At 45.6% G+C, this 25,953-nt stretch overlaps 11 protein-coding genes and 1 non-coding gene across 12 annotated transcripts; 4 read left to right on the forward strand and 8 right to left on the reverse strand.

Annotated features, from left to right (window-relative positions):
* The first annotated feature begins 75 nt into the window (after positions 1-75).
* On the forward strand, positions 76-157 carry VTP21DRAFT_t233. The gene has a single exon. It is a non-coding gene; the product is annotated as a tRNA-Ser (tRNA).
* Positions 158-911: 754 nt separating this feature from the next.
* VTP21DRAFT_5636 (uncharacterized protein) lies at positions 912-1,976 on the forward strand (the record flags this gene model as incomplete). The annotated part of the gene is made up of 6 exons (XM_069396179.1): positions 912-1,166; positions 1,231-1,309; positions 1,366-1,408; positions 1,478-1,597; positions 1,665-1,801; positions 1,864-1,976. The coding sequence occupies 6 exons, from the start codon at positions 912-914 to the stop codon at positions 1,974-1,976; spliced, it is 747 nt and encodes a 248-aa protein (XP_069247717.1).
* A 164-nt stretch (positions 1,977-2,140) lies between these two features.
* On the reverse strand, positions 2,141-5,456 carry VTP21DRAFT_5637 (uncharacterized protein; the record flags this gene model as incomplete). Its single annotated transcript, XM_069396180.1, has 14 exons — positions 2,141-2,539; positions 2,607-2,763; positions 2,829-2,984; positions 3,054-3,278; positions 3,346-3,428; positions 3,490-3,805; positions 3,877-3,989; positions 4,048-4,165; positions 4,232-4,447; positions 4,520-4,609; positions 4,668-4,795; positions 4,858-4,928; positions 4,992-5,142; positions 5,199-5,456. 14 exons carry the CDS (start codon positions 5,454-5,456, stop codon positions 2,141-2,143), a joined length of 2,481 nt encoding a protein of 826 aa, XP_069247718.1.
* A 1,310-nt stretch (positions 5,457-6,766) lies between these two features.
* On the forward strand, positions 6,767-8,953 carry VTP21DRAFT_5638 (uncharacterized protein; the record flags this gene model as incomplete). The annotated part of the gene is made up of 4 exons (XM_069396181.1): positions 6,767-7,168; positions 7,228-7,905; positions 7,977-8,423; positions 8,498-8,953. 4 exons carry the CDS (start codon positions 6,767-6,769, stop codon positions 8,951-8,953), a joined length of 1,983 nt encoding a protein of 660 aa, XP_069247719.1.
* A 473-nt stretch (positions 8,954-9,426) lies between these two features.
* On the reverse strand, positions 9,427-12,238 carry VTP21DRAFT_5639 (uncharacterized protein; the record flags this gene model as incomplete). Its single annotated transcript, XM_069396182.1, has 6 exons — positions 9,427-9,703; positions 9,800-10,010; positions 10,081-10,509; positions 10,583-10,643; positions 10,712-10,990; positions 11,063-12,238. 6 exons carry the CDS (start codon positions 12,236-12,238, stop codon positions 9,427-9,429), a joined length of 2,433 nt encoding a protein of 810 aa, XP_069247720.1.
* Positions 12,239-12,566: 328 nt separating this feature from the next.
* On the reverse strand, positions 12,567-13,961 carry VTP21DRAFT_5640 (uncharacterized protein; the record flags this gene model as incomplete). Its single annotated transcript, XM_069396184.1, has 3 exons — positions 12,567-13,133; positions 13,220-13,447; positions 13,518-13,961. The coding sequence occupies 3 exons, from the start codon at positions 13,959-13,961 to the stop codon at positions 12,567-12,569; spliced, it is 1,239 nt and encodes a 412-aa protein (XP_069247721.1).
* A 363-nt stretch (positions 13,962-14,324) lies between these two features.
* VTP21DRAFT_5641 (uncharacterized protein) lies at positions 14,325-16,227 on the reverse strand (the record flags this gene model as incomplete). The annotated part of the gene is made up of 4 exons (XM_069396185.1): positions 14,325-14,657; positions 14,741-15,061; positions 15,128-15,251; positions 15,320-16,227. The coding sequence occupies 4 exons, from the start codon at positions 16,225-16,227 to the stop codon at positions 14,325-14,327; spliced, it is 1,686 nt and encodes a 561-aa protein (XP_069247722.1).
* Positions 16,228-16,537: 310 nt separating this feature from the next.
* Positions 16,538-16,892, reverse strand: VTP21DRAFT_5642 (uncharacterized protein; the record flags this gene model as incomplete). The annotated part of the gene is made up of 2 exons (XM_069396186.1): positions 16,538-16,689; positions 16,754-16,892. 2 exons carry the CDS (start codon positions 16,890-16,892, stop codon positions 16,538-16,540), a joined length of 291 nt encoding a protein of 96 aa, XP_069247723.1.
* A 1,348-nt stretch (positions 16,893-18,240) lies between these two features.
* Positions 18,241-18,624, forward strand: VTP21DRAFT_5643 (uncharacterized protein; the record flags this gene model as incomplete). Its single annotated transcript, XM_069396187.1, has 2 exons — positions 18,241-18,318; positions 18,376-18,624. The coding sequence occupies 2 exons, from the start codon at positions 18,241-18,243 to the stop codon at positions 18,622-18,624; spliced, it is 327 nt and encodes a 108-aa protein (XP_069247724.1).
* A 43-nt stretch (positions 18,625-18,667) lies between these two features.
* Positions 18,668-20,630, reverse strand: VTP21DRAFT_5644 (uncharacterized protein; the record flags this gene model as incomplete). The annotated part of the gene is made up of 4 exons (XM_069396188.1): positions 18,668-19,018; positions 19,102-19,410; positions 19,494-19,629; positions 19,708-20,630. The coding sequence occupies 4 exons, from the start codon at positions 20,628-20,630 to the stop codon at positions 18,668-18,670; spliced, it is 1,719 nt and encodes a 572-aa protein (XP_069247725.1).
* Positions 20,631-21,340: 710 nt separating this feature from the next.
* Positions 21,341-23,205, reverse strand: VTP21DRAFT_5645 (uncharacterized protein; the record flags this gene model as incomplete). Its single annotated transcript, XM_069396189.1, has 4 exons — positions 21,341-21,682; positions 21,771-22,088; positions 22,150-22,285; positions 22,349-23,205. 4 exons carry the CDS (start codon positions 23,203-23,205, stop codon positions 21,341-21,343), a joined length of 1,653 nt encoding a protein of 550 aa, XP_069247726.1.
* A 936-nt stretch (positions 23,206-24,141) lies between these two features.
* Positions 24,142-25,296, reverse strand: VTP21DRAFT_5646 (uncharacterized protein; the record flags this gene model as incomplete). The annotated part of the gene is made up of 4 exons (XM_069396190.1): positions 24,142-24,483; positions 24,545-24,862; positions 24,925-25,060; positions 25,148-25,296. The coding sequence occupies 4 exons, from the start codon at positions 25,294-25,296 to the stop codon at positions 24,142-24,144; spliced, it is 945 nt and encodes a 314-aa protein (XP_069247727.1).
* Positions 25,297-25,953: the final 657 nt, after the last annotated feature.

Raw genomic sequence — 25,953 nt, forward strand, 5'->3', positions numbered from 1 at the left:
GAAAAAAGAAAAAAAAAACTGAATTTTAGCTATATGATGTGTTGTTCGAGTCGAATTTCACGCTGTATTCGTCTGGACAGCTTGACCGAGTGGTTAAGGTGTATGACTCGAAATCATATGGGCACTGCCCGCGCAGGTTCAAATCCTGCAGCTGTCGTCACATTTCTTTTTCACTATTTTTGTCGCTCTGAGAATGAATATTTATTATTCTTTGTTCCATCTTGCCCTCAGGCCTCAACATCCTAAGGTTAATTTTGATATATGCACCCTAATTTTTATGCTTGCACTCAACATGAGTTGCATTCTCGAGACGAGCATGCACACTCTCATTATTCGCGATTAAGAAACTTGTGAATGATTCTGCCTCTTGTATTTACTTCTCCAAAATTTTCTTTTCGTAACATCAACCACCCTCTACGATGTAAACAATTCTATCAAATACCATCAGGCAGTATATGAGAAATAAGTTTTCCTCTTGGGGAATGTTTACATATAAAATAAATGATATATTTTTTATCAAAAGTTAAATGATATGTTGGATATTTATTTCTACTAATAATATATCTTGTCAAAAAGGCCAGCCTAAATACTGGAAAATAGGAATTATTAGGAATTGATTTGAAGTAGTTCTATTAACGACTTTCATATTGCGATGGGTTGAAACAAACTCAAGCATCACGTCCATTCATTCTGACCGTGTTGGTAAAGTCAATAACACGCGAGCCAGAACGCTTTATTTCTTAGAGGACTTCTGTGTATATTTCTCTCAGCTTAAATCTCCAGGAAGAATTATTAAAGGTTGCCCCGGAAAGACTGCGAGAAAATTGTGACTTGCATTGGCCACAAAACGCGGACAAAATGACAAGAAATAAAAATATTTTAGATATACACCAAAAAAAATAAATTAGAGAATGTCAGCTAATCAGTATAACAATCCTTTTGCATCTCCACTTACGACGGAGCTTGATGTGGAGATGCCACCCGAACATGTAGCAATTGATGCGGATGATCTTGATCTCGCGACTGCCGGAGTTGCCTCAAAGCCTAATATGCAACCTGCAGTAGTTAGCGGCGTTATAGGGGCTGCGACAAGGACGGATCCAAACGCACGATACACTACCGGTCCTGTTGCGGACACTCTCGATGAGCCTGTGACCACAACTATTGTTAGTTTGAAACCCAAGCGTCGTTGATATACTTGTTTATGTTAATTCATATTTTCTGTGCTAGATGCGCGATTTAAGAAGTATTGGCGAAAAGATTCGTCAGGTACTTCATCCAAAGGGAAGACCCGAGGTCCTGAAAGATTGTAAGTATCAATCGATATACTGTTTCGAAATCATTGGCTTAATTTCTGATTGTTAGGGGATCTATGGGGCCCATTGTTCCTTTGTCTATCACTTGCCATGTACGCTAACAGCTATTCAAAGAATTTTCGCCATTCCGAGCTAATCTAATTCCTCTTCCATTTATTTAGAATTTTGAGCATCACTGCTCCTCCATCACAGTCCGTGCTTGTTTTCACTGGGGTTTTTGTAATAGTGTGGTGTGGTGCTGCAATTGTCACGCTTAATGCGAAGCTATTAGGAGGAGCTGTGTAATTTCTTTTTTCTTTTCTTATCAACATCCACCTTGGTTTTGGCCTAACCATTCAATTCGTTTAGTTCCTTTTTCCAATCGGTTTGTGTACTTGGCTACTGTCTCTTCCCTCTGGTCGTCGCAGCCATTTTTTCGCTCTTCTTTTTCTCCTTCTTCATTCGACTCCCAATCGTTATTGCAACCTACGTGTGGGCCTCCTATGGTATAGATATATTTTTGCCTTTTTCAGCTGGTAAAAATTTACCTGTATCTTCTGTGGAATAGCATCCCTCAACTTCCTCTCCGGTTCACACCTTACTAACCGTCGCGCGCTCGCATCCTATCCTCTCTTCCTCTTTTACTTCGTTTTGGCTTGGGTTATTCTCATATCGAAATGAAATCATAAACATGGCTTGATTATTTTAAATGCTTGCCTTATTAATACTGTGAATTATGCTTGAAATGACTGTTGTGTTATCTTTATAGTTTTATTTCTGTTTTCTTTTTGTTACTTTTTACATAAAAGTCTTCCAATTTTACAAACGCAACATGGATATAGCCGTCAGTCCTTCTTTTCACCTAAAGAGGCGAAAGAGTTCGACAAAGAGGTTAAGGATAATTGTCGATTGTGTTTGCCCAGCCCGAGATTCACACTGTTTTCCTGCTTGCGAATATTCATCCCCGCCAGAACAAACTTTCGCAGGTCATTAAATCGGGCGGCCTTATTGCTAGAACCAGCACTGCTGCCCGGGGGCGGTGAGGTGGATCGATCACCCAGTTCGGACGCCGTGCCGAGTGTGAAAGCGTTTGTCGCGGCAAAGGCCAAGGACGACGGTGCCAATGACGAAGCGGGGGTGATCTGTATGGATGCCATGAGTGGGGAGCAGTCGCTGATATTGAGGCCAGATGTGCGTTGCTGAAAAGTGTCGATGAGGGATGATTGTTCGGATTTTTTCAAGCCCTTTGAAGGAAAAGAAATGGTTGTTTTAGCGGCTGATTGTTTCACGAGCCAAAACGAGCATATATACTTTTAACTCCAATATTTTCTGGAAATTGCCTGAATTTTTGTCTCCAATCAAATAAATATAGTTCTCCACGATACCTTCGGGGGGATCAGGGGGAGTGAGCACCACCTTCAGGAGCGTATCGATTTTGCGCATGCTACGCTCCACATGCTTCACGAACCTTTAGTTAAAGAAGTGGTTAAGGTCTATTAGTAATTTACGAATTAACCCAAGTTCGGAACTTACGTTGAGGGTGGGGGGGCGGGATTATCAGCCCCCATGGACGTCATCTCTAAGAGGGTTGTCTTCAGAGCGTGTGCATCTAAGAGCATCTGCTCAGCTCCGACCTCGGAAATGGGGCGGCATTTCATCATATTACCAAGATATTTGTTGACGAAAGACCTAGTCAAACATCCATTCATCAATAGGGAATGGTAGGATTTATATCAAGAGGGGGATCACGATCATTACTCGACAAATTTATCGCAAAAATTACGGAAATATCGATTATTGGAAATGGTCCTTCGAACCACCACCGCACAGCTTGAAAGTGTGCTTTGGAAAATACTCACGTAGTCGGATTGGTCACCCACAAGCTCTAGCTGAGCCCATGGGATGCGCGCCATTGCTGAGAGAGCGGGCTCGTAACACTGCTCGATACCACGGACCAGAGCGCGGATGCAAGAAGAGGCCGCCCTAATCATGCAGAAACATATTAGAAATCATTGGATGACATAAGGGATTCGTTCGACGCAGTTCTCACTCTAGGAAAACCTCTCGCTCCTTCTCTAAATCAATCTGTTCTTTATATTCATCTGATATTTTTTGTTTGAGTTTTTCCTCCAGCTATTAATAAGAGTGAAATTAAGGTTATTGTTTCATCTATACCGTCGAAATGATATCTCACCTGAGACGTCGTGTTAAAACAGTAGTCTGCAGTATTTAACACTAGACATATGACTCTCAGCTCCTCTGGAGTAGGCGTGCGGCGCTCATCCCTCGTCAACTTCCCTATCAAGACGTCGTTCGCATATACTCGAAGCCATTTGCTAAGAGTGAGTGAGAGGTCGTAAAATGGTTTTCGGTTAGATAGTTTAGCGCAGCGCTGGATTGTTTCGCGATAGAAATAGAAGAGATCGGTGCTCGAGCTGAGAACAGACATGCTCGCGTCCTCTTCAGAGATGGGATTAATTTTATAGGATGTTATCATTTCGGCGAGTGTTCTGGCACACAAGGATAAACCAGGTTAGTCTCCTAAATTATTCAAGACAACGCCAAAAGAAAATTCCCGTACTTATCCTCCACATCCACAAATATTCCAAGATAGGGATCAAAACAAGCAGAAATGCGTTTAGTGAAGCCGTGCTCGAACTCCTCTTGAGTCTCTGTCATGACTTGTGATACATCCTACACAATGAAAGGTTAGACAAGAGGGTCACGGAACATTTTCAAAATGAGTAGCTACCATCCGAGTAAACCTTCTTGCCAGCTGATTCTCAAATTCAATTGTTAACTGCAATGCACGGAGAAGCACTTTAACATCCATAGTCGAGGAACGGGAGAGTTGTTCCGACAAGTTTCCACTAAAGAGAATAGGAAATTCGCTGTCAAGGCAAATGGAATACTGAGAAAGAATATCCTGGGGTCACCTTGTAATGTCACAAAACTTTTCGCACACCCTCTCCTGGATCTTCCATGACGCTGGAAATATATCCGAATGGTCTTCGTCACAGGCTTTTAACATCCGCCTTAACCAAGCGTAGCGTCGCGAGACATTATCCAATTCGGACACCTCCTCGTTTGGTCGAAAAATGGCTTGGTAATCCTGGAGTTGCAGCTGGGAATACCAGTCCATGATCTTATTTCTAGCATGTCCAAAAAAAAGGCAGGTTACTTCATATCTATATACCCAAGATGCTGATTGTAATATTTTTAACCTTGCTTCGTCTCCCAATACGTCAACTACTAGGCATGCACTTTGTAACAAATTCTTTTTACCCTCAACTAAAGTACCATCTTTGCTGAATCTAGTCAAAAGACGCCTTATAAATAAAGGAATCATGATTTCAAAAAATTTCTAGTTACCCCTTTTCAAAATCCTCAAACGTCTGCGTTCTGAGCTCCTCTTGGATCTCATTCAAGGAGGAGAGCAGAGTGCCGATGGAAGATATATTGCGAAATGAGGTAAAATATTCGCTCAACTCGAAAACGGCCTATTACGAAAGGAAAAATGATTACATCAAAGATCATAATTTTGCCAGTAATTTATGTTTACCTGAAGGAGCCGGCTCACTTCTTTATAGTGCTTTTGCTGCGACATTATTTTGAGCTGCTCGACCGCCGTTACTAATTTGAAAAGGAATATAATGAAAGCCTAACCAAGTGGCTAAATAATATTCTAAAACTAACCCAGCATCTGCAATCGTTTTATCGTTGTAATCGATATTGTTAGGTGTCGTTTTGCGTAATCTAATGCTTTGATTTCGCTCGTAATATCCTGCACCATTTGCTCTGCTCGACCAGCCTTTTCCTTTATATGACCGATTCGCTGAAAGAGTTGCTATTTTGAAAGCATTGTCAGGTGAGTCGCAACGCGAGAGTTGAAAAACGTATTACCTGTATGGCATCCTGTGTATCTTTTAATTCTCCATCTTTTCCTCGATGGGCTCGGGTGTATTCACGGGTTTCTTCTTCCATCTGCACAATGCGCTCATCGAAGTCGTGCATTGCATCCTCTAGCCCAGTGAGATCGTTGGGAAAGAGCTCGTTGAGATAGTCGACTGGGTCAAATCGGATTCTATCTAGCGGGTCAGATGAAGAGAGGATACCTGGGAGAGCATCAAGGGGGTTATCTATTGATGTAGGGGTCGGCATGGGGGGATGGAATATAATTAAAAAATGCTACAGCTGAAAAGAGGAATATGGAATATGGAGTAGAATAGTGTGACTGCAAAATTACAGTTGAAGTAAATCCTTCTAAGTCACTTCCTCAAAATTACAAGAAGGGTACAACATATACACTGAATAATTGATGGAAAAGCAGTAACGGGAGTGACATGATTCAGAGATGCCCTCAAATATTGATTATTATCTCTTTAAGAAGGTATTGTTGAATTATTGTTGAATTACTATGTCCACCACGTCTGTATATTAATTTATTCTTGTTTTTGGATGCCTTTTTTTTTGTACATACAGTATATGCTTATTCTAAACTTTGGCAGAAATAGTGTCTCACGCGGTCTATATCCAAGGCTTGGAAATTATATTTCGATGGCGTAAGGGGATATATGCTGTAGGTTGTTTGGAGCTAGAGCTATATAGAGAGCGATGGCATACTCCATATCAACTAAGGATTTAAACTGTAACTTGCTTTGGAAGGGGATCCATTCATATCAGAGCAATCATGTGCATGGTTACTGGGCGCACAAGCCTACTACGCTTAATCGTTTTCCATGGCTGCCATAGTGAGTACTCTCGTATCCTACAGCATTCGTTTCGATACCAGCGCACACCTCGAATCCTCCTTCTATCTTTTTATGGTTTCTGGAATAATGTGTTTGCAAATACCCAACTTGATTCTTTTCCCCTTATTCCATTATGAGAACGGAGCCTTGGGCGACTATTGTAGTCAGAACGCGTGGATTAAATACTCAACAATGCAAATCTAGAGTGGAAGGGGAGAGTTGGGGCCACGGAATTAGACTCTTTCAGGTCATCTGTGCATTATTTACTCCATATATCCAAGTGGCCGGGCTCACCGCTCGCAAAGACGATGCTGTCAAAGAGGGATCAGCCATGATATGCACCAAGAAAAAAGAGTGCAATGACGTGCTTCACTGCGGCTTATTTTGTTTCAGTTGCATTGTGTCAATTTTCAATAAACTTTGATTGCTCACATGATCTAGCTTTTTATGCAAAGGCCGTCTATTTTTCAGCAATTTCAGGAGAGGGATCGGGATTGCGAATATGTAGGCCGAACTGCTGATAGGAAGAGTCACAGTTGCTTTATCTCCTGCTCTTTTTTTATATATAATACGCTCATTTGCCGACCCATTCATTGATTTTCCTTCACGGCTCATCCGTGGATACCTCCGTTTATAGAGTCTAGAATCTCGCCTTCGCTTTTGTTTCCCTTGCTTTTGTAGATTCTTCCTCATCCTTCTCTCTCTTCTACCCCTTTCCACATGCTCTCCTCCATACTCTCACTTTATCTGATCTTCATCCACCTGACCACCGCCATCCAAGCGGGCCGCCTGCCCGTGCGAGGCTTCGGTCCCCGTCTCTCGCACAGTACCTTTGCCACGGCAATGGGTCCAGCAGCTTTCTCCTCTTCGCTTCGGGCCAACCCTCTTGAGATAGCACTGCATTTTGCCCGCGAGCAGCTGACTAATTCTGAATTTGTTGTGAAGAATTCCTATCGTTCCAACCACAATGGTGTCACCCATGTGTATTTACGTCAGAGAATCGACGGCCTTGAAGTTGCAAACGGTGACATCAACATAAACGTGGATGGTTCTGGGCGGGTGGTGTCCTACGGTAACTCGTTCTACCCTGGGAATCGATTCGTAGAGGATTTGGAGCAGCCGGTAAGTATAATGACCTCCGCTTTGTGTCCTATGTTTGCTTATGCCGTATTCTACGCTAGAGTAAAGGATGGTTCCATTCCGTCACGAAGATCTATCAATACGTGATTGGGATCAAACACTCGTCGAGCCGCTCACGCCTTATCTCGGCCGAGGAGGCGCTTATTTCGCTCTACGACCATCTAGGCCTAAAGCTGGACTTGTCGACGATTCAGACCCATACTATCCCTTCACTTAAAGGGGACCCGGCCATCCTCCTCTCTGCTCCCCAAGCCCTCTCTCCCATTCCAGCTCGACGCTGCTTCATTCAAACTCAGCATGGACTAGAGCGAGCATGGGAGGTGATACCGGAGCTGGACTCCAACTGGATCCAGGGCTATGTTAGCGCACGCACCGGTGATGTATTATCGTTGGTGGATTGGGTTGCTGATGCAAGCTACAACGTCTATCCGCTTGGAGAAAACGATCCTCTCGAGGGTCCCAGGCAGCTCTTGCACGATCCTAACGACGTCATTGCCTCGCCTCTTGGCTGGCACACACAGTACCTGCGCAACTACTCCACGACGGTTGGAAACAATGTATACGCTCACGAGAACCACGAGGGATCCAGCCGGTGGCTGAACAACTATCGACCTGAGGGGGGTGCTGCCCTACGGTTTGACTTTCCCTTGGACCTGAAAAAGGATCCAAAGACGTATCTGGATGCAGCGGTCACCAACCTATTTTACTGGAACAATATGGTGAGCTTTTTTCTGGACAGTTGTGCTTGAATTCCCCCTCTCCTCTAACCCTGTCTTGCTCTCATTTCTAGATGCACGATCTCTCCTATCGGTACGGGTTCAACGAGGAGGCCGGAAACTTCCAGGAGAACAACTATGGCCTTGGGGGCGAGGAGGGGGACGCGGTGATCGCAAATGCTCAAGACGGTTCCGGCTTCGATAATGCTAACTTTGCCACGCCCCCAGACGGCATGCGCGGCAAAATGCGCATGTATTTGTGGGACGAAACCGATCCATTGCGCGATGGAGACCTCGAGGCGGGGATCATCGTCCACGAATATACCCACGGAATTAGCAACCGCCTGACAGGAGGCCCCGCAAACTCGGGTTGCCTGGGGTGGGGAGAGTCCGGGGGCATGGGCGAGGGATGGGGTGATTTCATTGCCACGATTCTCCGCATGCGGCCCGAGTTCAATAGCACCGTAGAATTTGGAATGGGCGAATATGCGAATGGTGGGCAAGGGATCCGCAAATACAAGGTAACCTTTTGGCTTTTTTTTTTTCCTATTTCCTCTCTACCAACAACCAACCCGGGGCTACTCTTGTCCTTTAGTATTCGACGAGCAAGAAAACCAACCCTGAAACATATGGGACCATGAACAAGCCCGGCTACTGGGGAGTCCATGCCAAGGGAGCGGTGTGGGCCAACATGCTCTACGAAGTGTACTGGAACCTCGTGGACAAACACCACTTCAACCCGGAGTGGTTCCCTCCCCCCACCACGAATGCCACCGCCGTTCGCGAGCACATCCTCGGCAGTGGCAACACACTGATGCTTCAGCTCGTGCTGGATGGGATGAAACTGCAGCCGTGTCGTCCAGAATTCACCGATGCGCGCGACGCCATCCTGCAGGCCGACAAGTTGCTGACGGGGGGCGAAAATCAATGCGAAATCTGGAAGGGTTTTGCCAAGCGCGGCCTAGGCATGGGAGCGCGTGTGGTGGGCGGAGACCCTTGGGGCGGAGGTGAGCGGGTGGAGAGCTTTAGAATTCCCCGCGGTGTTTGCTGAGGACTCTAACCAGTGACCTAGATATACAAAGTATATACGCTGATATATTGTAAAACGGTCCATATATTTTTTTGTACAACATTTCCATGTTTCTCTTGCTTCTTCTTCATTTTTCAATAGACTTTCTCTCTCCCCCCCTCCTCCCCTTTATATTTAGAGTAGTTTGTGGCTATGTGTGTGTGCGTGTATATGTGTGCTTTAGTATGTTTTCTATTTCATACCGGAAACAGAGATATATCAAAGACTGGGATTGTTTTTTATCTTCATAGAGGCTTCCATATTTCTCCGCGGTATTATCTCCACTTTTTCCGTTGTTTAAGATAACAAATAAAAATATCAATAAAAAAGAATCATGAGAAATTCCTGTCCACCCATTCCTTCTTGATATTGAAATAAGTGAAACGATAAACATGGCAATCAAAAAATAAAAGTTAGAATCCTTTAGCTTTAAAGTTAGAGCTCAAGTCCCTGGTTCACAAACTCAACTTCGGAACCACCAACCGGTAGGGCTTGGTGTCTCGATGGCCCAAGTTCCGATCTTTCTCCACACAGATGCTGACGGCGACTGACCCATCGTTGAGCGGCTCAACAGTCGCATAGTTGCGCCGATTCACAAGCTTTTGTAGCTGCTGGGGCTGGTCGTTCACATCGGTCGTAAATAGCTCGATCATCTCCTCAACCACGTTGGGATTGAGCTGATACTGACGCGATTGAACGTGGAGCACCTGGATCAATCCATTAGGGGGAGGGCTTCAGGATCAAAAAGAAGCCGACAAACGCGGCAGATTAGTACCAGAGCCATTAAAACAACTCCTAGTAAAATGCCCACAAAAAATAATAACTTACACATTCACGATGCCGCTTGATACAATCTGATAGATCAAGTTGGCATCCCTTTCCTCGGGAATAGGTTGAGCGCTGCGCAACTTTCCGGCAGTGCAACAGTGGACATCGCCGGAGATGAAACTGACGCGGACTCCTCGGTCTCTGGAGAAGAGCTGAAGCTTCTCGAGGAAGCCTTTGCGCTCAGCCTGGTGAGGGCCAGCCGTCCAGTGATCTGGATGAAAATACCTAATGATATTAGGCGCCATCCAATATGGCCATCCACAATTTAGTGCTTCTCTTACCAGACAAGTCATCTAGCAACTCTGGATCCGCATTCAACTGGTTCACAATTCCTTCGAACACCCCTGAGCGCTGGCCCGCCTTAAACACCTCCAGGTTTTTCAAAGGCGCAACCTTTTCCATGATCGACTCGGCAAAAGAGAGCGGAGGATAGATAATCGGCACTCCCAGACAGATAAACACGTGGCGAGTGCCTCGTGGTAGCTCATTATAGAGCTTATAGAAGGTTGCATCGTAGGTAGCAGGAGAGCAAATTTGAGACTTTGTTCGCTCGCCGCGCGCATCCAGTGCAAGGAGAGCGACCTCGGGTCCGAGAGTGGTTAAAATACTATGTCCGCGACCTGCGCTGTAGAATCCGTGACGGGGCGCCAGCGCATCGGTCGTGTGATGCTGGAATAGGAGATAAAAGCGAGTGGCAATGGTACCAATAGCTAAATGTAAAAGTCGGGAATGAGCATGAATATCTGCCAACATCAAGGGGGTCGTTGGAAAGGATTCACTCACCTTTCATAACGAGAGAGTCTTGCAGCGATTCGGGATAGGATCCATACCCATCAATAATATCCTAGAGCAGCAATGGTGAGAAAGATATCAGAAACATAGGTTTTCAGGGGAGGGAGCATAACTACTCACGTGGTCATCCCACATATTCACCGTCGGCACCTGTGCCAGCGCAGTCGCATACAATCCAGTAGAAAAGCATTTGCAATACTGGTTGAAGTAATAATCCTCTAAAGCCTTGCGCAATCTGTCTGAAACAGGGACGACTTTTTGCGCGTTCACGTCATGAACGCTCAGCCATTCCTCGCGCAGCACTGGCTCTTCGAGAATGCTATCACAGTAAAGTTGGTCGCCTCCACCGACCATGACATGGAAAGGCGACCGTGCATGCTTAGCAAAGAAGTCGTTCCACTGCATGAGACAGGATAATACGGGTTAGTATTATTGAGAAAAAGAAAAAGAAAACAAAAACATGTATAGTACCAGAGGGTCAGCACCGCCCATACTCTCCGCTACCTCAGGCTTCACGTCAGAACTAAATCCATTGCAGCTATAGAATAGCCACCTAAAGTTCTGACCTCTGGCGGGCAAAAAGAACGCGTTCTTGGGCCCATTGTTAATCGAGTAGCTCACACGACGCTCAATGTCAAGCAGGGGCAGCTCAAGGGCAAAGCGCCAAAAAGTCGCACCACTATACGTGTCAATGGCTTGAGCTTGCGTTTGGAACACTTGACGACCATTATCCTCGGATACGGTAAGATAGGGGGGTGCATTGGCCGGAAACCTGGAGACCAACAAAACCGAACCGACCCAGGTATTCCCTTGGCGTGTATTCTCATATCGGAGCAGAGGCCCACAAAGGACCCCTTGCGGGGGTGGATGGGAAACAGGTGGATTATAGGTTTGCGGCTGGTGTTGAGTCTGCGGGAATTGGGGCATTGGTTGATGTTGGGTGGGAGGGTGCTGCAAGCCAACCGGTGGCTGATGTGTGGCGGCAGAGGGGGGAGTGAATGGGGGGGGAGGCCGCATTCCGTAATCACTAGGCATGGTGTACGCTGGTCCAAGGGGATTCTGTCCTGGAACAGGTGCAGGGGCAAGCGACGTTGCAGGGCCAAGCGGAGACGGCGCCGAAGGATAGCCTTGAGGAGGGCCGTATTGAGAGCTGCAGGTGTTAGTGGGATAGGCCTGTTGATATGACCCGGTAGAAGGTGGGTTGGGTTGCCGGTATCCCTCCGGATTACCATAGTGGGATGGATGCTGGGGATTCCGGGGGGGATAATCAGACCTCTGATACTCGGACCTCTGATACTCGGCCGAACTTCGCTTCTCATCTTTGTGCTTGTCCTTGTCACCGCGCTCGCATTTGCCTTTATCATCTTTTTTCTTTTCCTTTTCCTTGTCCTTATCTTTGTAGGACTTTTCGTGCTTGTCGTGCTTGTCGTGCTTGTCGTGCTTGTCGTGCTTGTCGTGCTTATCATACTTCTCGTACTTCTCATGTTTATCATACTTATCATGCTTTTCGTGCTTTTCATGTTTATCATGCTTATCCTTATCACGCTTCTCTCCCTTGTCCTTTTTTCCTTTCTTTCCGTACTCTTCGTCACTTGACGTGTCGTTCTCACGCTCTCGGTACTTGTAAAATGATTCATGCGAAGCCATGGTTACGGATTAGCTCTAACCCCAGACGAAAAACGAAGAAGTGGAAAATAGACCGTTCCAAACTAAAATTAGCGTAGGCTTCTTATGCTCAAGCCCACTCAGAGATCTCCGCCACTAGATCCACGCTCAATGATTTTTCGAGAAGAAAAATTGGTCAAACGTAATCCACGGCCAAAAACAAGCTCGGACTGCGGTCGATATGATTTAAAAAAGGAAGACAATATAGAGAAAAGAAAACAATCGATTTTTTAATACAGGAGTATAGCAATGGATATAAATAGAGGTTATCTAGAGGATGGTTCGGATTGAGATTGTTCTACACTATAACTTAAGACCTCCGTAGGCGTGCACTTTGAATAGATTCAGATCTTCCACTTGAATCGATCGTATAGTCTTGCTCCATTCCAAGGTTGCCCCCCTCTTTTTGAATATAATTGGGATAATTCCCGTGATTGCCTTGCATTTCTATCTTGTCGTAATCATACTCGATATGTTCCGATGGATGCATTGGAACCGCCTGCCCAATATTCTTTGCCATAGTGGCGGGATCACCGTACGCGGTGTCCTCATAGGGATACCCATACTGTTCCGACGGAGGACGGAAGAAGGCGGGTTCACGCGCGTGCATGTAAGCTTCTATGGGCTCATGAGGATCCATATCTTTGTGTTTTTCTGCCATATGGCGTGGATAATTACTTTCATCGTTCGTGCTAATGTCATAGGGTGAATTAGACCCCTGAAGTGCACGACGCACCACTGGATGAAATAAGAAGACGAAGAGGTTAAGGACGCCCGTGAGGCCGCTGAGAATATTTGCAGCCCGGAGAGTAGATTTAAAATAGGAGCCAGAACTGATCCCAGCAATATACAGCCATACTGTCACTATCTGAGCTGGCTAGAGATATCAAAGAGGCGTAAGCGATCCCGAGCCGATATAATACTATAGCGACGGAAAATGGGCTTGGCCAACCCTCGACTTACCCGAGTAATAATGATCACCACGGGGAATAGAGCATTGAATAGGACGGGCATAATGACACGCAGCTCCGCGCTCCCTGGTTTATGCATGCTCATTTCTCGCCTCACTCGAGTTGCCACCGCGATAATGACTCCGAGGCTGTACACGATGCTTAGCGCTATCCAAAGGTCCTGTCCAAGCAACTCAAAGAGAAGGCGTTGGAGGAAAGTCCAACTGTCTTTGAAATAGTGCTGTATAGTTGATGTATATTCAGTAAGAAAAATGGATTCAGGCCAGCCAATATATGTAATTAGGACCTACTCTTTTTTCTTCCCAGCTTATGGAGCCCATAGCAAGTGCTGGAATAGTAATTATGATTGCGGAGAAAGTCGACAGGGGGAAATACGAATGCTGCATCCATTTTGCATCCGTTTTCAGCAAAAATGTAAAATGCAAATCAAGGGCAATGCACACCGTCAAGAATGCATGCCACAATGGGAACGAGAATTTCGACCAGAAAAAGATACGGACGAGCCACGGATAATTTACCAAATGACGGCCAAATGTCGAGTGTAAAGAGCGGAGGATGAAGAAGACAGCCCGGAGCAATTCAGCAAGTCCTATCCAGAGGGAGAGGTAGACGGAGGGTGTTTTCGCCGTTTCGGGTTTGCGATTGCACAAGTAGAGAACCAGTATAATCATGGTCAGGGCACATAGAATGGAGAGGCCATTGACGATGGCATCCGGGACAGTAAGTTGCGCCATTGCGCATAGCAATGTTGGGATGGAACGGAAGGGGAAGAGAGAGCGGAGGCTACTTTTTGGTGCAAGTTATTCATAGCCTCTGCTAAAGCCCCTTACTATCTGCGGCCTCTATCCGCGCAATGGCAACGATTGGCCCAAAGAAGAGTAAGCAATAAAAATAGAGTTTTTCTTAGAATTAGGACAGTTATTAGATCCTTTAATCAATCCAAGCTCTAGGCAACAGCGGAAAATATATTTTTGATCCCTCTCAGTACCTAAGAGGACTAGCATGAAAATTGAAATCCCGTGAAATGGATATAAGAGAATGCGACAAGTTGTCATGCATGGATGGGATGGGTTGAGAAACAGATAGGGGTGTGCCCCTTAATTCCTTCTGATGGCAAGGGGCCTTGGCTTGGCTGTCGAGAGGGCCTCTAATTCCTCTCTCGTATACAGAATCGGCTTCATCTCCTCGAACGTCTCCACTGCCTCCTTCAAAATCCACTGCTCCATTAAACCCCTATTTGGGATTGAGCGCAGCAGGTGAATAATTCTGGCTAGCTCCTGGAAACATCGGCGCTTCATTGCCCTGTCTGGGTGGATGCTAGCTATGAATTTGAGCTTCTCACAATTGGTTATGTTGTATAAAAATGGAGAAGGCGCGAATCCCTGAGGGTTGATGGCTGTCTGCAGAAGCGCAGTCAAATTGAACACTCCCTACCATTGGCAATTCAATACGAATCAATCTCGGCCGTAGATCTGGAATGCTCATGTGAATATTTCACCCGTGCAAGCCCTACCTTGATGTACTCATCAAGCGCTTTAGCTTGCAGTTGCTGCATCGCCTCAGTCTCCAACCGTCCTGGGGGCACATCCAATTTGAGAAATTGCAACCAAACGTTGCACCAGATCATCCAGAAGATGCTTTTCATATCGGTAATGGATATTCGATAGCGTTGGAAGCTGGCGCTGGTTGCTTGCATGAAGCTGAATGGCTCCCTCTGCAGAAATGCGGTGGTGTTGATAAGGTGGTGGACAATATTTATGTCGGGGAGGGACCAGTCTATGTTGGTGATGCGGGCACCACTCAAGGCCAGTATAATATCTAGCGTAAAATTGAGCTTGGAGAACAAACATGTCAGGGGGATCTATCCAGAATCGCATGTCTTGGATCAGAGGCTACGCACCAGGGAAAGATTATGTGTCTGACTCCTTTCTGCTATGACCGTTCTCCGAGCCAGCTCCGGTTGAATCAACGGCGGCTGGCAAGAGTTGAAAATGTTCATGAGCTCAAATTTACACAACAAACACCTGAGGGAGAGGCATGGGAGAATTAGTCAATCAGATCCAAAAAGGAGCAAAAGGAATGCCGTAACCACCAGACTCTCTTCCGAAACACTACTTGCACATCGTCAGTCGGCTGCTCCAGACCATCTTTGTCCATGCCCAGCGCCAGTGCCATCAGGACGGATTGTTGAAGGTAGGCCTGCCCTTCCTCAATTCGCGACAAGATTCGCACACAAGAGTGCATGCTCAAGAATGCCAGTACACTCTGGGGCGATGGCTTATCAAAGGCATCTTCTAGGCTTAAGCGCGCATTTTCCAGCAATTCACCTACTACGCCGCGTACTTGTTTCAAGATAGGGGTGGCCTTGCGGGTAAAGATCAAGTGCATGGCTGCAAAAGCAAAGGCCACGTGGAGAAGCGGAGGCTCAATTTCATCGTTGTAGTAGCTTTCAAGGAATCCCGCTGGATCCGGGTGCCGAAGGGTGATGCAGCACTCGCTGGAGTAGATGTGGAAGAGGTAATCTAGGAGTTTTCTACTGAGAGCGGCGGGTTTGGTGGGGAGCTCCAAAATCTTGTCCCGCAGAGGCCTTGGGTACGTTAGCTTCATGAGGCTGCAATTATACTGCGGTGGCTCCTGTTTCGCAAAAGCCGGCTGTTCAAGCAGAGGCTGGAAATTGGGTGGAACTATCCCATCCAGTATCAAATGTGCGCTAAGTAGGCGGTGAAGGTCGCCCAGGGTTTTCAGCCTCAGCTGGAACCGCACATCATGGCCTCTGAAGTAGAGACTGGAGTAGCCTAGATCGTGTGCGGCGTGCCTAACAGCATGAACCGATCTGGCCTCCCGTGAGGTTTGCGAAGGACCATGGTGGGAATGGGGGTCATTAGATTGCCGAGATGATCTGGAAGTCAGATGCTTGAGATCATCAAGCATCTCCTCCATCTCGGACATTTGCGACAGGAAGTCGAGTAGCTTGTCCTCGTAATTGTTCCCCATGCTCATTTCGCCGGTGGGATTGGATGCATTTCCTTGGATAGAGAGCTAGACCCGAAGGGAAATTAAGTGGGTAATTATTTTTGAATTTGCATTAATTAATCGATTTAAGGTTCCCGAGGAACTGCCTTTTTTGTAAATTTTTCAATTTTGGACCCGCGTTCTAAAACTATTCGTTCTTGAAGCTTGTGTTCGTGCGCTACGCTACAATAGCGTCTGTGCAGAAGGCTATTTGATGTGAAAATTTCCCCTCTTGTCGTACAGCCATCCTCTCTCAATGTCCGGGATTTCTCTCTTGCCTTCTCTCTCCATTGGACTATCAAGAGGACAGACGCCTATCACAGCGGCTCATGACAGGACGATGCTGGTGCGGAGCATGCGGTAACTTGCCCATGATTTGGGCCGAGCCTCGTCTCAAGTCTGCGCCGACGGTTACATTGGAACCATTGGCCATCGCCTCCACTTCTAGGCCTATTGCAGTAGTAAATCAGCCAAGCAAGCAATATGGGCCTGGTGCATTGTTAATACGTCCTACTTGTTAATTGCTGCTGGTCCAAAAGCTTGCTTCGCTTCCAGCGCTCTGCCCCTGTAAGCACAGAGCTTAAAGGGGAATACAGCAGGGTTCTCGGGCTTCGCGGCTCGCTTGAGAAAGGGTTAATGGATTCCCGGCTCATAGAGCTAATGGACACATGTGATAAATTGGAGCAAGGCATGTGCTCGGCAAAGGCTAGCACAAGCTTGCCGTGAACCCAAGCGATTCCTTGGGAAGCTGGGCAGGCAATTAACTGGTGCAGGTATGCGGGTTACAAGGGATGCTCTTGTGTGTGCTTTTTCGCTAGAAAAAATTTTCTGCGGAAACTCGTTTCTTAAATTGGCTAGCTGATGCACAGGTTGAGAATAATAAGGCAACGAGGCAATTGTGCCTCCATCTGTGTGATCCTTAGATAATGGTACGGGAGAGAGGTGGCTAGGCTCTAGCCATTCCCTTTCTCGAAGATCAGTGTTAGTTCGCCTCCAAGGAAAAAAAAAATGCGAAGGACTAGACGAGCTAAGTAAGAGATCCTCTCGTGCCTCTTCTCTCTTCTCCCTCCCCACTCACGAAGTCGTGCCTCTTTCCTAGTGCCCTTGAAACCCCAACCATCCCCACCGAGGTGTCTTAATGGAATCCTGCCCGCTACGAGGGTTGCATTTTACAGGTTCCTTGGGGTCTTCCGCCATCGGTTATCTACATCTAATCATTGTCTCCTCCTGACCCCGTGAAAACTATCCCAAAGAACTCTATTCAGAGCGGCTGAGCTGCCGGGCCGAAATTTGTCTATGCGTAGGTGTGCAAATATAATGAGAGCAGTGTTGCGGGCTCAGTGGGATGCTGAGACAGCAAGTGTGAAACAGTGGCGAACGAGTTAAGTGAGTGTAAGTCATATGTGTGTCCTCAATAAATGTAAATTTTTCTCTAAGAATCATCTCTCCAAGGACTTTCGTCTGTGGTCGCCCCAAAAATACCAAGGAAGGCATAGGCAGTGCTTATCAAAATTTGCTTTTCTCAGCCAGTTCTGTGACATTAGTCTTTCTGGCATCCAAGTGTAACCATTGCGGAAAAGACAACCCTTCTTTCCCGGTATGGACTTCACGCAGCTATATCCGGCTCGAATATTCCTCTCCTCTAACTCTGAGTAGTTCCACCTTCACCCAGCCCTCCTTTTTTTCGTCAAATTGTATTCAATGCCAACCAATATTTCAAGTAGTGAGAGGCCAAATTTCACGCACTTGTTATCTCTAGGTAATCGCGGCATCAAAATAGAGATGCTGATGACCATACATGGTTGCGAGAGAGTCAAATAACAAATTTTACAGCGATATGTCCTGGAAGCCTGGAAAAACTCAAGTACTTGTGGCACATATATTGATAAGAAAAGTGGAAAAATACACGATTTTTTAAGATGTTTCGAGACTAGCTGATTATGAGAGATATTTAGGAGATACTGAAGTGAAATACAAAGAGAAAATAAATACTAGGAGTCTATGCAAACTCGTGCAGCTTGTTCCTATTCCCAGATAGTGCTGAACCATCTGCGTCTGATCACACAGATCAGCCCCCAGGTTGACTCAAATACAGGCTGAAAGCGATGGGAAGAGCCAAACACTGGTGGTCCGCAGGATCTCGTAGGAGGCTGGGCGGAGGAAGGGGAGGAGAAAAGTTTCTTTATTCAGCGCCCCGAGAGTTCATGCCAGAGGCCACAATACAAAGCCAAACGGATTATCAGGGTAATGGGAAGCGGGGCGTACCAGACCAATCTTTACGGCACATCGCCCGCTCTATGCCACGAGGCGTCTAGAAAGGCTGCTTTGAAGGGGTACACAAATATTCTAGAGGTACGTGTACAAGAGGATATATACAAAGGTTAGGTGCGGAAAAGTTCCGGTGCAAACGAGGTGGGATGCGGGGTGGTTAGAGAGGGTTTCCTTCACGTCTCACGGCAAGGGGCTTAAATTCTGATAGTCTCATGGCCTCCAACTCTTCCTTCGTAAATACCAATAACTTGTTGGCTTCTAGGGTTTCAGCGGTGTGGCATATCAGCCAGTGCTCCATGGTTCCTTTGGATTCCAGCGTGAGTAACAAGCGAAGTGTGATCATGAGCTCTCGGAAGCATTTGCGCCGCACCGAACGATTCGGATGTACGCGCACGATAAATTTGTGCATTTCAAAGACCATGTAGTAGTGAAGTACTGCGTGAGAGCACGTGCACCAGTCTTGTTTCCGGATCGCTTTTTGGAGGAGAAGTGTGGAATGCATTAAGCCCTAGTGCAACAACACGCCATCAGCTTGCCTCTTCTCAAACTTGACATGAGAGTGCTACAACGTCCCCCTAACCCAGATTTTACCTTGACGTACTCCTCAAGCGCCTTGTGCCGCAACTGCTGCAGGATTTCGGTGTCATGTCGGTTGGATGCGATATCTGCCCTGAGAAACTGCTGCCACATGTTGCACCACCGAAGCCAGAATCGGAAGCCGACGTGAACGCGGCTCATGCTACTTCTATTGTTGCTTTGCATGGAGATGAGTTGATCGCGCTGAAGAAATGCCGCGGTGCTGATGAGATGCTGGGTGATAGCGATATCAGGCAATTCAAAGTTAATATCTACGAATTTAGCGAGTTGAGTAAAAGACTGCGCCTCCATGGTGAAGTTTCGCTATGGGAACCCAGAGGGGAAGTACGGATGAAGCCCATCCAACAAAGAAAAGAGTGGAAGGTTTTGAAGAAAAAAATATTTACCAAAAACGACTTGTACACTTCGCTGTCCCCTGAGTGAGGGGTTCCTTTTGGTGAATTCCGAAGGGTGTCAAAATCAATCAACGATGGCTTTCCTCCCACAAACACGTGGATTAATTCCATTTTACAAAGAAAGCACCTACAGAGGTAGGCTGTATTAGTAGAGGAAGGGAAGAGGCAAAAGCAAGAGAACAAGTAACATGGGTGGAAAACAAACCATATTCTTCTTTGGAATTCCCTCTGTATCGGGTCGCCTTCACTTGGATCTTCTCGGTCCATTTTCAGTGCCAATGCCATTAGGGCCGCTAGTGTGTGAAAGGCGTACGCATCATCCTCTCGCATAAGCACACGCATGCAACATTCCATATTGAGGTAGGCAAGAACAATCTGCGGGGATGGCATATCGAACACGTCCTGCAAACTCAAACGGGCACGCTCTAGTAGTTCTCCTACGACTCTGCGCAGCTGGTTTGACACGGGAGTTTTCCTATGCATAAACAGTAAGTGGAGAGCTGAGATGGCCACCGCCGTATGAAGCAGCGCAGGCTCCATTTCCTCCCGGTAGTAACTCTCGAGAAAGGCTGCCCTGTCAGGGTGCTGCATCAGCGAACAGCAGTCGCTGATGTAGACGTGGAAGAGATAGGTCTCAAGTCGGCGGCTCAAGATCTCGGGTTTGACAGGCGGATTGAAAATCTTGCTAGTGAAGGGGCTAGGATTGGGTATCTTCATCAGTGAACATCGAAAGTCTCCGGAATCGCCTTCCGTGTAAGTGTGCTGTTGATAAATCGAAGCGAATTCCGGCGGGGTTACACCTTCCATTACTAGGTGAGCACTCAGGAGGCGATGAAGATCGCTTAGAGAATTGAGCCTTAACTGAAAACGCAAGTCGTACCCAAATTGTACCAAGCATGGGCTTATTGCTTCCCCCTGCGTTCGTTTTGCATTTCGGGCCTTAACAATTTTTGTGGACGAGGGTTTGGAGGCCGGAGGAGAATCGGTAGGAGTGACGATGCCTTCTCGGGCGGAGGGGTCAAGGTCGGATGAAGGTGCAGGATTGAATTTAACTAATAATTCTTCAACTTCAAGTAATTGGGAAGAAATCTCATTAACCTCATCAAGTAGGATGTGCTTGATATTCATTTCAGAGAACTTGCTCTGAATTATTCTCGTCTGGCGCAAACGGACTCCTTATTCAACCAAGCCTCTCCATAAGGTCATATTCGCTTAGCCTATACTTCCCCCAATTAGTGTATTAATAATGCGAGAGAAAATGGATAGCTAATAAGGTTCTCGCTTAAGCTCTCGTCGTCAGAAAGTTCAAACTGAAAACGAATATTCTGTTGAATATCCAAACCTTTAACTCACCCTAGTTCTTCAGACAATAAAAGCAGCTGCCCTTATCTTAGTAAGTGTCTTAGCTAGGATACAACTAAATTCCCCTCGCAATCCCCACTGGGCCATTGATTCACTCCAAATATCGCATGCATATCCTTGCCGAGATTTTTCTCACATCATCAGCTAACCAAATATGTCAAGAGCTTATAATATAATGATGGCACCAGTTAAATAAATATAGATTTATATACACTAAATATCCAGTGAAATGTTCCATCCAATGGTTGTCTAAACAAAGAAAATCACTTAATATATACGGCATGGAATACAATATGAGTGCTCTATCGGCTATATACAGTAGCATCCGCCCATTTATATATCTACCCCAGAGATAATACTAGAAGACCACTTCCATACAGCCACGACACGGATCATTCATACTATTTCTACCTATCTATCGGCATCACGAGAAACATCTCGAAACCTTATGATCTCTTTCGAGAATCCAATTGCACCTATTCTTCTTTCTTCTTGATTGCCAGACGTTTTAATCTTGGCTTACTCATGTTGACCAACTCCTCTTTCGTAAGCACGATTGGCTTCATCACCTCCAATGTATCACCAACCTTGGACTCAAGCCATCCTTCTATAATCCCCTTCGGTTCGAGGGAGCGTAGTATGGCAAAAATCTGAGCCAGCTCTTTGAAAACTTGCCTCTGTATTCTGAGGTCGGGGTGCATGTGTGCTATGAACGTGCTGTACTCACAGACAACCTCGACCCCTAAATATGGATAATGTTTACACCAATTCTGACTTCGAATGACTTCTTGTAGTGAATGGAAACAATTGAATAAACCCTATTATATGAATTTGTAAACGATTGGGAAGGGGGAGGGGAAGTGAGGTTTGGTGAATAGGGGGAACGAGTGAAAACTGGATCGATACCTTGACAAACTCTTTGAGGGCCATCTCACGCAACCTTCGCATCGCATCCGTCTCCAATCTCGCGGGAGGTGCATCCGACTTAATAAACTGCCGCCAGAGCGCGCACCACTGAGTCCAGAAACTAGCGTGGAACTCGTGAGAGTATATTCTACACGGGGTATTCCTACTATAGTACTGGTCAATTTGGTCACGGGCTCTCTGCAAAAATGCAGCATAACTAATGAGGTGCTGAGCAATGATAGCATCCGGGAGCGACCAGTCAATGTTGCTGAGTTCCATGATTTTGCAGAAAGCTTGTATTTCCTCCATAAATATTAGCTGTTATTATATCCTATTGTCAATTTTAGTCCCTCCACATAAGGGTTCGGATTTCGTTTACCATTATGGTCCTGTTCGTTATACTATCATTCGAGGTGAATGAGGGTTTGGGCGACCTCCGAACGGCTTCTAAGCTGATGAATACTGGTTTACCAAGCCGAATGCTCAAATGAAGCCCACGTCTACATAGCATAAACCTTAGAGGAAAGCACAATCAATGAAGAATAAAAATTTGCTCTCCAAAATTTGGCTATTCTAACCAAATCCTTCTACGGAATTCTACGCGTAAGAAATCCTTTTCATTTGGATCATCTCTGTCCATCTTGAGTGAAATGGCCATCATTGCAGCCTGTGAATAGTACCTGTATGCATTGTCTAGCTGGGCAAGCCAGCGCATGCATACATCCATATTGAGATAGGCAAGCACCGTTTCCGGAGAAGGCTCGTCAAATACCTCTTCCAATGAATATTTTGCTTGTGCCAATATATCTTTTATGACCCAACGGAGTTGCTTGTTTACAGGCGCTTGTGGATGCGTAAGTAGCAGGTGAATGGCCGAAAAAGCGATAGCAGTATGGACGAGCGCCGGCTCGAGTTCGCTGCGGTAGTAACTCTTGAGAAAGCCTGCTGGATCTGGGTGCTTTAGGTGCACAAAACAATCGCTTAGGTAGACATGAAAGAGATATGCTTCGAGCCTATCGAGTTTATAGACCGGGGGAGATGCTGCGACCTCCTTGAAGATCTCGTCTTCAACTGGTTTTGGTAAATGATGCAATTTGAAGATGGTACATCGATGAGGGCGTTGATGGAAATTAGCCATTTCGGGTTTTTGAGGGTGGAAAGGCAGATCGGGCAAAGCTTCGCCCTCAATGAGAAATTTTGCGCTTAGGAGGCGAAGCAGATTGGCATAAGAATTCAATTTGAGCTGGAAGCGCAAAGAATTAGCAGTTAAGAGAAATTGGCTGGCATTAGAATTTTCCGAAAAATATTGGATTTCTTGGGTAACGCCTTTTTTCGATGAGCTTGGAAACGAACCACTTGAAGATTCATCCGTGAAATGCGAAAGAGAATGGAATAGAGTGGGATGTTTATAGAACGAGAGTTTTGATTCATGCATGTGAATGCGCGGAGGATGAATATATTGTTAACGGATGAGGTCAGGTGTAGTGTTTGTAGGAAGGTTACAATATATCTCCTCTGTATCGGCTTTTCAGTTCTAACATTAGGCATCGGATAGACCACCGAGCTAGTTTCAACTGGTTTGGAGGGGATATTTTTAATACTCTAGTGAAGTCATTGAAAATGGTAACTGACCAATTGTGCCTCAAACCCAAAGTGGCTGTAGAGCGTAAAAGGCTACCGCGCCTCACTTTACCTTCCAAATATTTTATATACCTGACGTCTGCGAAAGATAAAGTATGTCGCCCTATCCGGCAACGAACAATGCTCGAGCCTCCAAATCCGTACAGTGCCCTCCGTAAGGACGTAGTATCCTATCCCTTCACCGGGAATTGAAGCGAATCAACGCCACAATGATGTGTTCTGGCACTTGTATTCGTACCAAATTAGTGATGATGGAAGGATCGAGAGAGGCTCATTTTTTTGCCACTCCAATGATTTTATCTTTGTTTTCTCTCTCTCTCTCTCTTTTTTTTAATGGTCCGCTTTCTTCTCAAGAGCGCACCTGGGAGTTTGTTAACACATTGGAAACATCGCACGGTATAGTGGTACTATGACATGTGCATATCTTAAATTTAACTATCCTCTCGAAAGCTCTATGCACTGATTAGTGGAGGGAGCTTGCTTTTTATTAACAAAATCGGGGAGAGCTAATCAATGAGATTTTCCGTCTTATTTAATGGGCTTTACATGGATAGATGATACATACTAGCTCTGCTAGCTACAATGTACTCAAGAGAGTCACCACAGTTCAATTGCAGTGGCTATTAAGAGTTTTCAAAAAGTTTGATTCCCCACATATGTCGTCCCATTCTACAACCGGTCCTTCATCGTTGAAGATAGAGATTGAAATTTTATTTAAAATAATAGGCAGCTATCCCGCATTTTGCTTCTTCGCTAGTGGCCTTGGTTTAGGCTTACTCATGCGCTCCAATTCTTCTTTTGAAAATACGGCTGGCTTCATCTCCTCTAAAGCACCTACAAGCGTATGTGCTATCCACTGTTCGATGACTCCCTTATCTTCACTGGATTGTGTCAGCCGCAGGGTCTGGACTAAGTTTTGAAAGATGGAGCGTCGTACAATGGGATCAGGATGTATGCGGGATATGAATTTGCTATTCTCACAGATTAATTGTGGGCCGATCGTTGGATATTCTCTGCACCAGCATTTTCTACGGATGGCCTCCTGTAGAGAAAGGATGCAGTTATTTAACCCCTATTGAAGAAAAATGTTAAGGGCTCTGCCACAATAGGAGAGAAGTGGAAAGAAAAGCTACTTTGACAAACTCATCAAACCCCTTTGCCCGTAAATTCTTCATCAAATCCGTTTCAAATCTACGGGAGGGGGCTTCTGATTGAATAAATTGCCGCCATACTGCGCACCAGTGAGGCCAGAGGTTGCTATTGATTCCGTAGGCAAGTCGAATTTCTAAATGGTCCTCACCGATATAATGAATATATTCACTAAGATCTCTTTGCAAAAAAGAGGCAATGCTGACAAGCTGCTGGGCAACCATGACATCGGGAAGAGACCAATCAATATCGGAGATTTTTAAAAAACCAACATAGTATACAGTAGCTGTCAGGAAACGAACCTATCGAAACTTGTCAATAAGCTAGAATTATATTAGGGATCCCAAGTAATAACATTCTCTACCAGCGATAGTTTATACATTTTGGTGTCATTCGAATTCAGTGTAGGTTTGGGTGATTTGCTAATAGTGTCTAGGGGTATCAATGGTGGTTTGTCAAATAAAAGTCTAAAATATATTTCGCGACTGCATACTAGAGTCCTTTAGAAGAAACAGTAGTGACAAATAAAGCTCAGTAAAAATGGAATGAAATGAGGCGGTAAAATCAATGTTGTATGCCATACTTACCAAATTCTTTTTCGAAATTCTATCTTTACGGGATCCGTCTCGTTTGGATCGTCTTTGTCCATCTGAAGAGCGGACGCCATCACTACAGATTGGGAGTGGAAAGTGTATGCCTCGTCAATTCGAGAAAGCCAGCACATACACTTTCCCATATTGATAAAAGCGAGCACTACATGCGGCGAAGGAGTATCGAAGACCTCCCTCAAGGAAATCCTTGCCTGAGTAAGTAGGTTCTTCAATGCTGAATGAAGCTGATTTTTTACAGGCGATTGAGGATGTGCTAGCAATAGATGAATAGCTGAGAAAGCAATAGCGGTATGGACGAGCGCTGGCTCGAGTTTGCCACGATAATAATTTTCGAGAAAGCCTGCGGGATCTGGATGATCTAATTGTGCAAAGCAGTCGCTCACGTAGATGTGAAAAAGATGATCCGCAAGCTTGCGCTTTATAATGATGTTTCTTCTGTTCCATATGAGCCCTCTGTCTTCGATAGGTTTTGGGAAAGGATTTCTAAAATAAATACAGCGACGAGAAGACTCGCATACATCGTCAAGTGTAGGCAACTGGAAGCAAAAAGATAGCTCAGGCGATGATATGCCTTCAGCGATGAATTGCGCGCTAAGGAGCCGATGCAGATCGGAAAGAGATTTCAGTCTGAGCTGGAATAGTAAATTCCCAGGAGTCGATAGGAGATTAAGAGAATCTTGGTCTGTATGCTCTTCATATTCTTCTAGCTCCAATGCATTATGAGTCAGAAAACTTCTGGTCGTAACATTGGGTGATATATAGGAAAAGGGTGAATATGGGAG

Source organism: Calcarisporiella thermophila, assembly GCF_041956535.1.
Source record: "Calcarisporiella thermophila strain CBS 279.70 unplaced genomic scaffold VTP21scaffold_23, whole genome shotgun sequence".
NCBI classification, from domain to species: Eukaryota; Fungi; Calcarisporiellomycota; class Calcarisporiellomycetes; order Calcarisporiellales; family Calcarisporiellaceae; genus Calcarisporiella; species Calcarisporiella thermophila.